The sequence below is a fragment of the Pyxicephalus adspersus genome, chromosome 4 (assembly GCF_032062135.1).
Source record: "Pyxicephalus adspersus chromosome 4, UCB_Pads_2.0, whole genome shotgun sequence".
Classification (NCBI taxonomy): domain Eukaryota; kingdom Metazoa; phylum Chordata; class Amphibia; order Anura; family Pyxicephalidae; genus Pyxicephalus; species Pyxicephalus adspersus.
Genome location: NC_092861.1, coordinates 117,754,247 through 117,770,066, shown reverse-complemented (window position 1 = coordinate 117,770,066; position 15,820 = coordinate 117,754,247). Strand labels below are relative to the sequence as shown.

At 36.2% G+C, this 15,820-nt stretch overlaps 1 protein-coding gene across 1 annotated transcript in view; it reads left to right on the top strand.

Annotated features, from left to right (window-relative positions):
* SLC24A3 (solute carrier family 24 member 3) overlaps nucleotides 1–15,820 on the top strand; it is a 215,611-nt gene that overhangs the window by 141,969 nt on the left and 57,822 nt on the right. The window contains exons 4-5 of the mRNA XM_072409413.1: nucleotides 11,486–11,560; nucleotides 13,614–13,698. Coding sequence (XP_072265514.1) covers nucleotides 11,486–11,560; nucleotides 13,614–13,698 — 160 coding nt within the window. The remainder of the gene's footprint in view (nucleotides 1–11,485; nucleotides 11,561–13,613; nucleotides 13,699–15,820) is intronic.

Here is a 15,820-nt window from a genome sequence, read left to right as displayed (position 1 = left end):
CAACTGTCACTCTGCCTCTTTTTCTTTGTACCCATTAAGTACTCAGGTTGGAACATCTATGTGGCTGTTATTCATACTTATAATCTTACTAGAATATTTCTGGCACAGGAAATAAGGAGCGTAGATATCATCAGGAAATTAAGACATTATAATTAAAAAAAAATAGCAACTTTTCCTTGCTATCCAAAAACAGTTTTTCTGGTCATGGGCTTTAGAAGCCAACTGCACCTTGGATCTTGCTTGGAGGTATACCCCTGACCAAAGAACGGTGCTTCTCTACCGGGAAGGCCATCCTTTTCAACCGAGCGCAGAGCTTTGGGAGGGACGCACATGGAGTGGTGAGGAAGGAAGGGGACACCCGCCTAGCCAGCCAGATCAGCCGAATCAACCCTAGTGGTCAATGGGGTGACAGATGTCGCAGCCAGATCACCCTCACATCCCGAAGCCAACTGCACCTTAAATTAATATTTCAGTTTTGCTTGATTACAGTTTAAATCAAGCATTAGTTTTTTATCTCTGTTAAGATTAGATTTCTCAGTTTGGCCCAATGAAAATTTAATCAATGTCACAGTGCCCTGGATGAATGTAATATAATGTAGAATAAACTATAGCTGTGAAAGCTTGAAAGAGAGAATAACACATTCATATTGCTCCCATAGAAGTTTCTAAGTTCTTCTCAACTTCAACAATTTAATAACCACCTTGACGCGTTTCGCAGTTCACAGCATTCACAGCTGCTTTCCCCTTACTGTACTGACCACAATTTACAATTTCTCTAATAGCAATACACATAGCTATAAAACAGAGAGCTGGGATCTACCCTTTCTATCTAAATACAATGCTTTGTTTGGACCTGGGCTTCAACCCCCTATAAATATCAGTACACTGTTAATTCTGATTAATGTTGGAAAATCAGTCAGGATCTGTTACGTTCCAGCTCACAGAAGAGGATCAGTATAGGAAGACCTTACTAGCTGAGCAATATAATGAAATAGTTTTGTAGGTAGTGCTTTGAAAATCTGCTAAATGATCATCACCTTTGTGAATTTGCTATGCATTCACTGATGTATGCTTTCTATAGCTGAGAATACAATGGCCAGTATAATTAATGATTTTATCCACAAGTTACAAGAGTTACATTGTAAGCAGAAAGGGTCCGCATTTGTGGACTTCAGTTGTCTTTTTGGTGGCGCCTGTGCTTTTTTTGGACACCACACTGTAAGGGGGAGAGGGATGAGCCCTAAAAAATGGAATTTAATCACGCAAAGGACTGGTATACATGAGTAAATTTTTTGCCAAGGAAAGATGGGATCCCTTAAAAGGATTTGTTCAATCATTCATACACACAACACGACTTATGTATTCCAAAGCTGTGCACCACGACTGGCAAACCACACTGCAGGTAAATGCATTGGTGCACAACTGCAATGTGGTTGTTCGCCCAGGGAGAAGGAAAAGTAGCTGCATGGCAAAAAAAGAATTGTTGATTTCGGGATCCATACTGGGATCAACCACAGTCATGTTCAAACACATGCACAAAGTGGTTCCTGACTGCTTCTATTCACTTGAATGGAAACCATTGCGATTGCAGGTTAAGCCTGTGGCAAAGCGCTGCAGTCATTGGCAGGTCTGAAATGGTCCTAACTGTCCTATAAGTTAGTGTAAAGATTACCATGTGTGTAACATGCTGACGGAACTTGATAAAGGTTCTCAGATTTTTCTTTAGAATAAAAACTTTAGAAGTAAATGGACTTCAAAGCACTGAAATCTCATCAGACAGCTGTCACCAGATCAGGTGTCCAAACTCTTGATGATTATCTATTGCTTTGTAAACACCTGTATACTTAGTATTTACCTTCTGTTTTGGTAGTGGTTAGTAGGAGCAATGGAGATGGTGAGTCAACCTAAAAAAGGCAAAACATTGCAAACTAGACAGAGGTTCTAATCCCTTTGCAAGAAAAAACTTTGGAATATACATACACTTTACTATTCTGGCTGACAGGTCCATTTTCAATTCAGTTTGATACCTCCCTTGCAAAACATTCTGAAAATGTCTGTCCTGCCAGGAGGGATATCATGTATTGTAATAAATATATAAGGTAATTAATAATGTATCACCACTTGTGTCTAGTATTCATGGCATACCTGAAATACAGGGCGCACATGAGTGAGGCATGGTGAATTGACAGCGGGATATGGAGCTTTTGTATCGCTAATGCCTCAGAATTCTGTAACCTTCTTTGAAAGTGACCTAAATATAGCAAATCTATTTCTGCATAAGCCATTATATGATCTCTCCTGTGCGCTCCTCAGCAGTATTTTGACAAACAAATCAATCACAGGTTTTCATTTGCAAGGTGCCCTTAAAGAAATCACAGATGCATTTATTTGCCATTTGTGTCTTTTAAAGCTTAGCTAATTATAACTCAATTAATCCTGTAATCTCTTTTTTTCTGGATGTATTTTATATCATGCAAATGCTTCTCAAATATCATTATAAATAACATATTACAACGTTATTCCACTGATGTCTATAAAAGACTGATGGAAGAGAGGCTAGTGATAAGCTTCATAAATTCTAGAAATAAGTACAGTGTGACTGCAGCAGATATGTTGTTCTGCCGCGGATAACCACAGCTCATGTACACCACAAAAATAACAACAAGATACTTTCTTGTAAAAAGAACTATAGTTCCATTTTTTTTCAGATCCAGACAGAACCTTTTTTTTTGCACCAATAAAGTGCAAGCATTTATAATCTTGGTTAAGCTTTCTTCTGCTGTTTATATACCCACTGGAGTATTTTCGTTTTACTTCCTGTCTCTGTAACACTATACCACATTAGAACCTCTGTCAAGTTATGATTGCTTCCATTCTTCCTGTACTGGGGACCCCTTTCCCATAATTTTTGGTTTTACTGCTAGAAGGACATTGTCCCTAATAGGTTCATATAAAAGTGACTGTGCTGTGCAAAGGCAGAAGTTTATGGGAAATTTGTAGATTTATTTAGCATTTATACTAGGATGAAGAGGAGATGGTTAGAGAGTGAAACCTAGTACACCCAAATCAATATCAGTAAAATGATTGGATGTTAAAAAATGCTATCCAATAAAATAATTGGATCTGGAGTGAATTGAAGAGCTGACTGATCATAAGCAAGGAGGAGTTCCAATCGCTTTCTTACCAAGTATCAATCAACGATCAATGGGTAGAATATTCCCTATTAAATGTTTTTATTTGAACAAATTTGTTTATATACCTTCTATATCATTTATTTGGTTAAATATTTGAATTATGTTTTTTTTATAGTAAACGTAATATGGATTTTTACATGTTTTACAGGTAATACTTTATGATTCCCAAGACTAGGGGCTGTTCTTTTTTTACATACTAAAAGCTAAAAGGTCTTTTTCAGAAAGTTCAAAGTTGGGTTATTGCAGTAAGAAAAATCAAAGATTAAGTAAATCCTTGCCTACTGGCAGGTAACAGTATTCAAGCTTCACTTTTCTGCGTTTGATAGAAAATCATGTAATAGAGATTTTACACTGTAAGTGCAGAAGCATATTTGTAGGTCAAAAGTTTAGACCCAGAAATGTTGTAAAGGTAGGAAAATGTAATCGCAATAAAACAATTAGCTTCTTGATTCTCCAGTAAATTTGGATAATTCATTCTTCAAAATTAAATACTACAAGTTTTTTTGTGATGCAGATTATTAAATAGACCTTGCTCAATGCTGTTAGCGTATTAGTTCTTGTTATTTGACTTGTTGTTTATAGATTGCCTCTAAAAGGGTATATTGCCCTACACAGAAGCTTCTCGCTGGACCATTCCCTTGAGGTGGTATTTGGTGCAAAAGCTGGAAATAGGATCATCCTTACCCCAGGCAAATACATAAGCTAATATTAAAGATGACAAAGCTTCATTGTTCCAGACACAATTGGTGTGACTCTTACATGGTTATTTCTATTTCTAGAATTAAAGATGGAGGTAAAGCAGAACTGAATGAATGGTACATCCACTCTTTAAAGAGTTCCATTTAGGATGGTAGTGTCCACCAGATAAGTGTGACTCAAAGTCAATATGCGGCCAAAGATCATTCACAACTTTGATATCCAACAGATAACCCTTTTACAGCGTAATAGCAGTATGCATTTTCCCTGGCCACATGTAAACCACCAGGTGATAATAGGAAAAAAAAGAAACTAATGCAGCTATCACATCTGGTAACTGAAAGGGCAAGACAGAAAAGCTAGCTGCAATATATTCCCATTTTTCCATTTAGTTTATTAATTCTTAATTCAACTTACCACCTCCTAACACTTATATACACAAAGTAACCCAACCTCACATTGCTCCATCTATTTTCCTCTATTCCTTCTTTCTGTTCAGTGAACCACCTGCCTGTGCTCTGCATGTATTATCATAAGAATAGCTCTTCTCAGCTTACAAGTACAATTCCAAGTCCAATCACCACTACTTTCTTTAGTCATTCAGTGCACAGGCATGCATTTCTTTTACTGGGAGTGAAAACATTGCAGCCATTGTTGCTGCCGCCTAGCCTTATCTGTCCCTGTGCAAGCTGGATAATCCGGGAACTTTTACGGTTAGTTAGGTTGAGTTGGGCTTTAACGTGAACTTCTACTTTACCCCTGCAACCTAAAGCAACAGGTTAACTTATTATTCCTTAATACAAGGATGAAGTCTTGTAAAAGCTCCAAGTTACAACATATGCACATAAAAAATACTGTATATACTAAACTGTTATGCATTTATAAAGCACTGGCATCTCCTGCAGCACTTTTAGAGTTCATAGTCATGGGACTTAAAGGAGCGCACAATAAATTGTCCCTTTCATAGTCATATGTATAAGGTCAATTTGGGAGAAGCCAATTACCCTACCAAAATATGGGGAAGAACATGTAAGCTCTAAACTTTACATCCCAGTGCTGCAAGCTCAGATTGCTAGCTACTGAGCCACCATGCAACATGATGTGTTAATATTGAATACAAAATATATAAATTGTGTTTTAAATGAACCTGTACAGATGAACGATAGATGGATTGTGCTGCTTCCATGCTGTAGAGGGGCTTGAAGACACTTAACATGTCTACAGACGACACTCTTCACCTTTCATTTCTTTCCTAAAGCAAAGCCCCGAGTCAGCGCCACTGAAGATGCAATATTCAAACTTTTCATTTAATGCATTGTGAGCTTCAGCTGACTGTACATATTCCAAGGCCAAACCTGTCAGACACTTAACATTATATACATCTATTCTGGCTTGTTGATTAGCTCAGATAGCTTGGGCATCAATTTTTTTTTTAAAAATATAGAATTTATTTTAGGGATTTAAACTGTATATAACCAAATAAAAATATGTGGTGACTTACTGGTCCCTAGATGTAGCTGAATTACTTTTCTATTGATATCTTTATTAGTTTAAGGGTATGTCAGGTTCCCTGTTTTATAAATAGAGCCCATAGAGTCCAAAGCTATATTAGAACTAATTTTAAACAAATGTATTATCCATATTGCCACTTGCATAAATCACTGTGGGGCAAGACAATATGCCCCCTGAACTTCTGAGCCCCATGGCAGTTAAATGATATGTGTGGCTAAAGTTACCAGAACTGCATGATAGCAAGGTAATTTATATTCTTACAATATCCTCTATTGCTTTATTACTATTAAAATTGGATAGCAAACATGTAAAAAGTATTTAGTGTGTGCCCCTTAAGCAGCATAGTTTAGGTTGGTTTCAGTGGAAGAAAATGTAGTAGGGGATAGAGAAACACTATCAGAGACCCAGGATGGCTTCATTCACTATATGTGAGACAATGATAACGGAAAATCTCTATTTCAGAGTGCCGTTTCATTTTTCATTTTGGCAGGTAAAAAATGGATGAAGAATTGAAAAAGTCAGATTGGCAAATTAATGACAGTCACTTAGCTCAAAAGAATGAAAGACAAAAAAAACTATTACATGCTGTCAGATGATCCTAAATGGCAAGAATCAACAAGGGACTGAAGGCTTAGACAAGAAAACAGTAAGGTTAGCGCCATGTAGACATCTGCTATTCAGCTGCATCTGGTAGCCAAGAATATAAGAAAGGATGGCGCCCCTAAGCAGCTCTTGTTTGTATTATTTCAATACTAGTGATAATTCTGTAGAGATTATTTCAATTTCTGCTACTCCCTCAGCATAAACAGAAGATTTTTTTGCTGGCACGCCAAACATGTAATGGCTTATATTTAGATTCTCCTGTGTGTTAGCATTTTCACATTAGATAAGTTTTGGTGGATAGGGGTTTTGTACTGATTATTTTCATGTCTCTTCTCCTATTCTGAGTTTATTGTTTTTGGTGTGATAGTAAATCTCATTCCTAATGGAAGCATCAGTATTTTTTGTGTAGTGTGGTATTAGGCAGCTAGCATTGATTTAGCAGTCTTAAGAGACAGACTTTATAAGTTCATTTATATTAAAGGTAAGATACGAATACAGATACAGAGAACACTATAACTAGACTTTTTTATGTATTGGTTTACATTGTGTAGATTATTAATGGCAGCCTCTGTTCAACATCGGGGCATCAAATTTGAAACAAGTTATATTTGCCAATTTGGAAAGTTGGGAAAGGGCTAAACTATAAACCCTAAGCCCATGTGGCTCTTTTGAGTTCAATTTTACGATTTCTGAAGGTGCAGTTGAAGCCGCCGTTATCCAATAAGTTGACCACCGATGCCTAAAAATGACCTGTTTTACCAGTTTTAAGTTCAAACATTCTTATAGAAAATTGGAGATTTCTTGCAGCTGAAATATTGCTCATTAGCTGTTTGCCAATCGACTACCAAACCTGCACATACATACATGGCATGTAGAAGAATTTTTCCATTTTTAGCTAATAGGAGGAGTGATAGAATTAAAACCCCTGGAAAACTGCAAACCAGAACACAAATGTCAGCTACCCAGGGCTCTAAGTTAGATATCTCTGGCCCTGCAAACTAGAAAAAAAGGATATTTAGTATTGCACACACAAGCACACACATCTTGAATATGTTGAAAAAAAAATCTGTTTGATTGTATTGTAACATTGTGGTGGAATTTTCTGTTCTGTGGTGGAATTATTCAGGCATGTTATGTGCATATACCTCTGACCTATTAACTAGTACTAGACATCTCAGAACAATTTTATTTCTAGGTGATATAATATAAAAGAAACATGAAACAATTTACCAAAGTTATAGTAAGTATCCTGGTGAGCATGTATGATGCATTCACTTCTTATACCTCTTGAGGTTGGCTCAGTCAGCTGTAAATAAATTCCCTTTTCATGAACAGCTGCAAAACAACAGGACGTCGCAATGAATTCCTTCTGAACTACTAAATTAGGCTAATAAAAAATCTCCTGCTGCATCATGTACAATATATATATATATATATATATATATATATATAAATATATAATGATGCAAAAGTAGATTTTCATATATAGTGAATAATAATCCTCAACAAAAAAAGAAAAACAGCTATATTGATGCGTAAAAGTTATACAGTTTCCAGAACAGTCACAACAATGAAATATATGTTGTAGACCACTGCTCTTTTTTTATTTGTAGCCTTGTAGCGGTTCTCAAAGTAGCTAAAACTAAAGTTTATGAATTTACATATAGTCTAAACTTTTACATTTTTTTGAATAATCAGAACTCATGTCAGGTTTTTTTATTGCATTGTGAGTACCCCTACAAGTAGCGTCAGCCAACTTAGCCATTTAAATCCTGTTGAAACAAGCACCAATCTAGGTTTATCCAAAATCTCTCCATACGCCGTCCAAGAGGGAGGGTTTAGGGTTTTGGATTTTCCCAGAACACGGCCTCCCCGTGTATTAGTTGTTTTTTTAAGCAAAGTTTAAGTTTACTTTTATTACTGAGAACAATTTTATTTATACTGAGAAAGCCATGTGCAAAAAAGTCAAGCATAAGAATTAGACATTATTATTGCTTGTAGGCCCCCTAGATCGAGTTACTTTGTAACATGCTGTTTCTCTGGTTGTAGAACTCCATCTTGGCAGAGGAGCAAGACTTTGCTTTTTCATGTCACCCCCCCCCCCCTCCCCCCCCCTTAATGACCTGTGATCTGGTTGCAAATCCGTGAAGTAATGATCAAGCAGATAGAGAGATAGCACAGATCCCCAAAATAAATAGAGCCATACAGCCATTAAACCAAAAAACAGGAGTGCCCAAGCATATCAGGAAGCACTTATATTTTACTGGATGAATCTAAACCAAAATGTGGCTTTTTTCCAGGCACTGCTTAGCCACAAATATCCTTTCTAGATGTTTCCTATTAAATAGATAAAGTACAGGTCCACTTTAAATGTTTTTTTTTTTATACTTGCAACAAATGCATGCATGTTTCCTCTTTTATTGTGGCATTTGATTGTGTTTTTCTACCAGTTTTATCAACTACATTTATATTTTGAACCAAGGGATGCCCTACAACCTTAAGTTCTTATATTGCTAGAAGCATTACAATTTCACGTTATCATCCAAGCCTAGCTAGGTCAGTTGGGCAGAAGGGAAAAAAAATAATTCTAGTCACAGTGGAATAGAAACTTGATTTTACAGTCTTCCCAGAGGCAAGGAATACAGAGTAGGTGACAAGTGCATCGATGGATGATCTGTGCCTTTTTCTCTATCAGTGGTGGGTTAGAGAGCACACAAAGGTCCCAGCAGCATACTGAACTATAAAAAGACAACAAAAGAGCAGAACAGCAGTGTAGGATCATCAGAGATGGGCAATTTTCATTGTGCATTCCTTCACTCTGATCATTTTGCTGACATCTAAGGACACAAGGACATTAAACAGCTTCCAACACTGGCAGTATTTATCCCTTTCTCACACACAATACCATGCAGCTAAAGTATAAATCATATTTTCTGGAATCTCTATAATCATAATAGTCTCAAAGTATAAAGGCTGCTGGAAACCTTTCATGCAAGGACAATTGATTATAAGAAAACTGAAAAAAGGTTTTTTATTGTACATTTCTTCACCGTTACTAAAGTCAACTTAAGGCCAAGCATTTGATATTCTGGTATATCAAACCCATTTACTAAGAAATTAAAGGGCAAGTTGGCTATTGTACGATAGTTGTTTTGTTTGCAGAATAGACCATGAAGATCTATTTTGCAGATCAACTTCCTTTCTTATTATCTGCAATTTGAAGAGCTCTTCATATAGAGAATAGGATTTAAGGCTGTCAACGCACCGTCAGTACAGGCAGGGTTGTGCCTGCAATGAGGCAATGTATTTTGTCTCTTGCAGCACTTTTCCTAATTTTCCATTAGCTGTGGAGCCTCAGGTCTGATAAAAAGGAATGTTGATTTGCTCATTTAATATTAACAAACTAAAGTGTCTATGTGAATGCAGCTTTGGCAGCATTTTAGAATATTTGTGGGCACTAGAAGTCCAATTTTCTATTATAAGTGAGCACGGCACTATATTCCATTGCAAACATTTGCTCTTTTGTAAGGTTGAATTTGTCTTTTTGGTGCTGAGCATTTTTATTCGGGATGACTCAGTTGAAAAAGCACTATGGAACAAATCATCTTTAACCTCATTCTCTGGATGCCAGTGCATTGAAGCTATGAAGAGCTGGCACTGGACTATACTAGTTGTAGTCACAAAAAAATCAATATTGTGAAGTGCTGTAAAGAATTCTAAAGGAAAGTTGTGTAAAGCAGCACTTTCTTAGAGCCTTCATGCCTTTTTATAAAACAGAATAAAAGTTGCAGGCTAAAAGGATGCTTTCATGCTCAAAGCTATTTCCAGAGAGTCTCCTAGCTGCTATGCAGACATGGCTGGGACATTCTATTACCTTTTAGTTTTAGCTCTTCTATGTTCAGAGTTCAGAAGTCGTAGGTTTCCACACCTCCCTTTTAGTACATTGCAATGCTCCTACATTTGCATGGTAGAATTGTTTTTTTACAAGCCCAGATCCTTTATAAAAAAATGTTACAAATTGTGCTACGGAGAACTTTTTGCAAGAGAACCTTTGGCAAGGGAGCCCTTTAAAGACATGTATAATTCCATTGTATAGATCAAGGACAAATATACACTATGGTTCCATATACAATATTAATCAACATATCCTTTACTTGATTCGTGTGGACTTTTCAGGCACCTCTCTTCAATTTTTAAACATATTAATAATTAAAAATATAAAAACATAATTTATTTAATCATTAAAACATGGAATACATATAAATAGAGCACATATGCCAGTGTCAATTTATGTTCATTTGACGCATTTCGCAAGATCTGCTTCTTCTGGAATGAAGAGACTTGTATCAAATTTACAGTAGTGTATTTCACATATTTAAAATAAAGAATCACAGTGTTGCCACATATTTCTTCAAATGATCTAAGAGGGAATGAATGGGCAATGCCAGTATTTACAAACAACCCAGGGGAACTTATTCCTCTAATTATATTTGCATGGATGCTGACATGTCTTAAACTTCTTTATCCCTTTCTATGATATTGGTTTTCTCAGCACAAAATCAATCAGTCACATTCTCTGTCATTGGCTATCATCTGCCATGGCTGATGAGAAGTGAATTGAGACTGGCTTATGTACTCTTTATATATGTATTCCCTGCTTTAATGATCACATATTTTTATATATTTTAGAATATTGGTATGATCAAAATTGATGGCAGCTGCCTGAAAAGTCCACATGATTTGTGTAATAGATAAGATAAAGTATTGCTAATGGAAAATGTAACACAGAATAAAATGATTTAAATGTATGTATGCATTTACAATTTTAACTCACAGTTTTACATAGGGCCAATAAGGTCAGTGCTTCAGGTTTGTTTCTGTGTTTCTATTGGGTAGATTTCACAGGAAGTGATGGCCGTTCACTACAGCTGACATTTCAAACTGTTAAGCTGAAGCCAAACTTTAGCATGTCTGTCTGAATACATTGACATTACTAAATGCTAGTTACTGACATACAAAGTGAAGGAGCAGCTGGGGAGTGAGTCATATCCCTGGCTATTCTACATTGCAAAAAAAAAGAGGATTTCCGGTGTGTCCAGATGCGTGATATATGTAAGAAAACTTTCACTTATTTTCAGGTAAAATGGAAGGGGGTTACAAACACTTTTCTGCCTGTATATACCCAATGTCTATGACAAGGTACCTGTATACTAAAAAAAAAATAATTTTCCATTTGGCTGAATAAAATGCTTATTTTATTTGTATTTGCATTCAGAATAACTAGAAACATCACAGACATGTTACAGCTGTGCCACAAATTACTCATTATATATCTGAATATCCACTGTCCTTGTGCACAAATCTAAGGTCAGACTCCTATTTCTGGTTGATTGTTAATTCTAAAAGACAGAAAATGTGTAAGCTTCCACAATTGTCCAATGACATTGTTATGAGCTAAATCTGTTTTTTTGTCCTTACAGGCTATGTACATGTTCTACGCTCTTGCCATTGTCTGTGATGACTTCTTTGTCCCATCATTGGAGAAGATTTGTGAAGTAGGTGTCCAATGTTAGACTATTTATCATAGAAATGTACTGCTCTTTCCTGTTAGTAAGGAAATGTATTAGTGGATTTATGAGTACACCTAATGCATGCATCATCCAGTGATTTAGGTGTCTCTTTTTTTTCTTACATTATAAAGTATAATTTATACATCCACCTTGGTGGTCTAATCAGGCATTGGTGGTCTAATCAGGCATCTACTAATATATGGCTACTAACATATCTTGCACCTGTGTGGTAAGTGAAGTCTGAACCTGAGTTTCCATTCAGTAGGACCTTGTGAATTCAAGTGGGTCCCTAATCAGAAATGTACATACCTCTCCCCCAAGCATATTCAGTCTTTTGTTTGTTCTGAAACTTTGCGAAAAAATCTAAGTAGGCATATCTTTTCATTTGCTGCTAATAGTTCCTGTGTAAATCCTTGGTCTTCCCATGCTTATTTTTAGGCCCTGATTTATTAAAGCTCTTGAAGGCTGGAGAGAATAAACTTTCATTCAAGTGAATCTGGGTGATCCAGCAAACCTGGAATAGATTTCTTCAGCCATTTGCTCTTTATTAGCACATTTTTGGAAGCATGAACCAGATCCATTTAAGTTTTGCTGGATCACCCAGCTTCTCTGATGAAAGTGTATCCTCTCCAGCCTTGGGGGGATTTAATAAATCAAGGCCTTAACCTCAGCTGTCTTTGGTAGCTTTAAAAAAAGCAAAGTTATTTGTTTATTTTCTGTACCCAATTCTGACTATAGCATCAGACCACTGGAAGTGTTTATATTACTCCAATCCCCCTGACTCTAAATCCAAGACCTTTAGGAAACCTAAGGCCTCAGTGGAAATTAAATCTTCTCATTTTTTAGCCATTAGAACCTCTTTTATGTTTATAATCACATCTGTGTCCACTCTGGGAATATTTTCCTTTATTTTCTACATGTAACAAGTAGCAGAAACTTAGTAATATAGGATAATGGGCTGTACAATGGATGTTGAAGGTGGTGGCCTTCAAACACAACAAATCAGGGTAGACAGAGAGTGGATGTAGTCAAGAACCAGGAGTTGATAATTGGAAGACAGCAATGTTGCGTCACAGGAGCGTTGAGAGTGATAGGGGCATGGGTGTCACAGTAGACTAGAAGGCCCTCAGAAGATAGGGTCACTGGAGCTCAAAATGTCATTTGGAGCACACAGGTTGTCTGCTGCAATAAGAGAGAGCTTAGTCAGAGCGTAGTGAGCTGTTGCCACCTTTTTAATACATGAACTGAGCAGGGGAGCTGTCTCTCAATTGGTTGTCCCACTGGCACCCTGGGCAAAATCCTAAAGGGGTTGCCATGAAGATGCTTCAAACACCCAAATCAAGTTTAAACAAAGGCTTTGGGCCTGGTTAATTAAAGCTCTTCAAGGCTGGAGAGATTACACTTTCATCAGTGAAGCTAGGTAATCCAGCAAACCTGGAAAGGGGCACATTCAGGATTGAAAACGTTTACTAACAAATAGCAAATTACTTTTAGTAAATCCTTTGCAGGTTTGCTAGATCACACAGGTTCACTGATGAAAGTGTATCCTCTCCAGCCTTGGAGAGCTTTAATAAATCAGGCCCTTTCAGTCAATTTAGTCTAAATTTGCACAAACTTTGCAAAACTCACTTAAAACACAGCATGTTGTGGTATGCTTTAAAACCTATTCATTTATCTACTCAATGCATTCACAATGGATGTGCCAGGATGCTTTTCTTTATTTCAATTTTTAATGCAACATGCTGTATTGAAATTCGAGCAAAGCAAAGCTGAAACATCCATGTAGACTGCACGATTTCATTCAATGGGAAGCTTTTGCAGTGTATTTTAGACTTTTCAAAGGACACAAATTTTAATTTTGTTTTAAAAATTATAAGTTTTTGAAGCAGTGAAGACTAGACCTTAGAGAAAATCAAGGTAGGGCACATTTTCCTAAAATATTACAGGTATATACTGTTTAATGTACATTCACATGAACTATTATAACACAAAACTACGGTACATTTTAAAATGTTTATCTATGTTTTTCCCTTTGTAGCGGCTACAACTCAGTGAAGATGTAGCAGGAGCTACTTTCATGGCTGCTGGCAGTTCTGCACCAGAGCTCTTTACATCTGTCATAGGTATGTTATTATTGAAGATTGCCTTTGTTACAGAATAAATATGTACTCAGCCATTGCTTCTTTCATCTATTGTCAAGGGCATAGGAACAGTGGTTGCAACTGTAAAATGGCCACTATGCTCCTAGATCTGAAGGACCCATATGGCGCTCTGTTACTGGGGGGTGGCATGATGAGCAGATACTGAGAAGTAGGCTAAGCCAGATCCCTGGGAATGGGAAAAGATCCTTAGTAAAATTCTTTAAAAATATAAAGTACTTATTCTTTAATAAAACTTCTGCAAAACATAAAGGTAAACAAATTGTTTTTTGGTTCCATGTGAGTTGCATTATTGCTTCCACTTGGACTCTGGAATTATCCTAAAAAAAAGTATCCTGCCTATTACATGAATGCATTTCCTGAAATGAACTAATTTTATTCTTGTCCACTCTAATCACAAAGAAATGGGTTAGGTCATATAGAAAAATTAGTATTTTACCAGGCCAGCCTAATGTACCTGCATAAAGCTACTCCAATTGAAGCAAAAATGTAAATTTTGGTGCAATTTTTTATTTTTTATGAGTTTTTTTATAGTTTTAGTTGTAAAGGCAATAATTGAGGTTTTTTGAGGTTCTTTCAAACATTTCTTTTTCTTTTCAGAATACGACCCGTGCTCTTTCCAAACATTTATTATTTCTAATCTCTTTAGCTGTTTCCGACATTGACTTTTCATAGGTTTTGTCAAAAACCTAATAAGCGCTGCAAATCACAAAAGGAAGGCAGTAAAACTCGTTTCCACAATGTCAATTTATAGACTACTTTGTCTAATTGGAAAAAAATTCCTTTCATTCAGAACCATAAAATTTGTTCTGAAAAGATTGAAATGGGTAAAAGAAAGAAAGTAGGAAGGCTTCCAAAATATCAGTATGTACGCAATTAAAAATTAAACACACTGTGCCTCTTGAAACTGTGTTGGGTAACACAGAGAACATGATTAAAAACAGTGCTGCTCTAAAATGTACATTTAGCCATCATTCTCTTTTTTAACACATCATATGTCTGTGGCTTTAACGCTTGCATAGTAGAATACATCATGTAGTATTTACAAAGCTACATTTAAAGCACAATGACCAGAGATAAGCAAAATAGAGACTAGAAATAGAGTCTTAATAGTATTATGTTCAGAGGCTTTGCAAGTAATTTGAAAAGTTGGCAAGTGGCCTAAAGAAATGGTTTAACAAACCGACTTTGATTTAAAGAAAAAAATTCCACTTGCAAATTCCAGTAGCATGTTTCCATTGCTACCCTACTTCTTCAGAAATTTTGTCGACAAAAGGAAGTTTGGCAAGGTAGTTTTGAACTTTTTTCAAAAGAATGTTCTTGTTAAAAATAGAATTTTTGTGGCAAAATTAACTTCATGAAAATTGTCTATCAATCTCTAACAAGGACAGCAAATGTGCTGAATGACTTCTGTAAATGTATTTTCAGAGCAAATATTGAATAAAATAATATATTTTTTTTCAGACAAAGAAATAAAACAAAAACTTAATAGCTGAAGTTCTGTTTTAGTAATATCTAGTCAAAAGTATTTATTGTAAAAGTAATGTTAGTGTATAAAAAAATGTCTGGAGTTCCAGTTTTTAAATGATTTATAGGTGTGTGATCCATCATTCAAAATTCTTGCGTATAGGAATCTGTGGTACAGTGTTCTTTTACGTTATCCATGCAGTGCAACTTATCAGATTTCTTTTAGATCAGGAAGCTAGAGGAAAGCAACAGTAACTTGCCTGATCTCTAGGCACTTCAGATCCTCTTCTTGCCTGCCCATGACAATTTTTAGGCCTGATAACTGACTGACAAAGCACCAGTCACTTGGTGACTCCCCAATAGTGGGAAGGTGAGAGAGAGACAGCTGCACCTATATTTGTTAGACCTGGATTTTCACTTAAAAGTCATGCAAATTTTACTTTCCCCTATCTAAAGAGATCCTGGTACTTTGCACAGAATGAGCAAAACACTGGGTCATTTTAACTACTTTTCTTTTTTCCAAGCTATGATAGCTAGTGAGGTTTTTGAGTGCTGAAGATGTTTTCTTATCTACAGTAATTATAAAATAATAAAGTGGACCTTGCATACCATGCAGGAT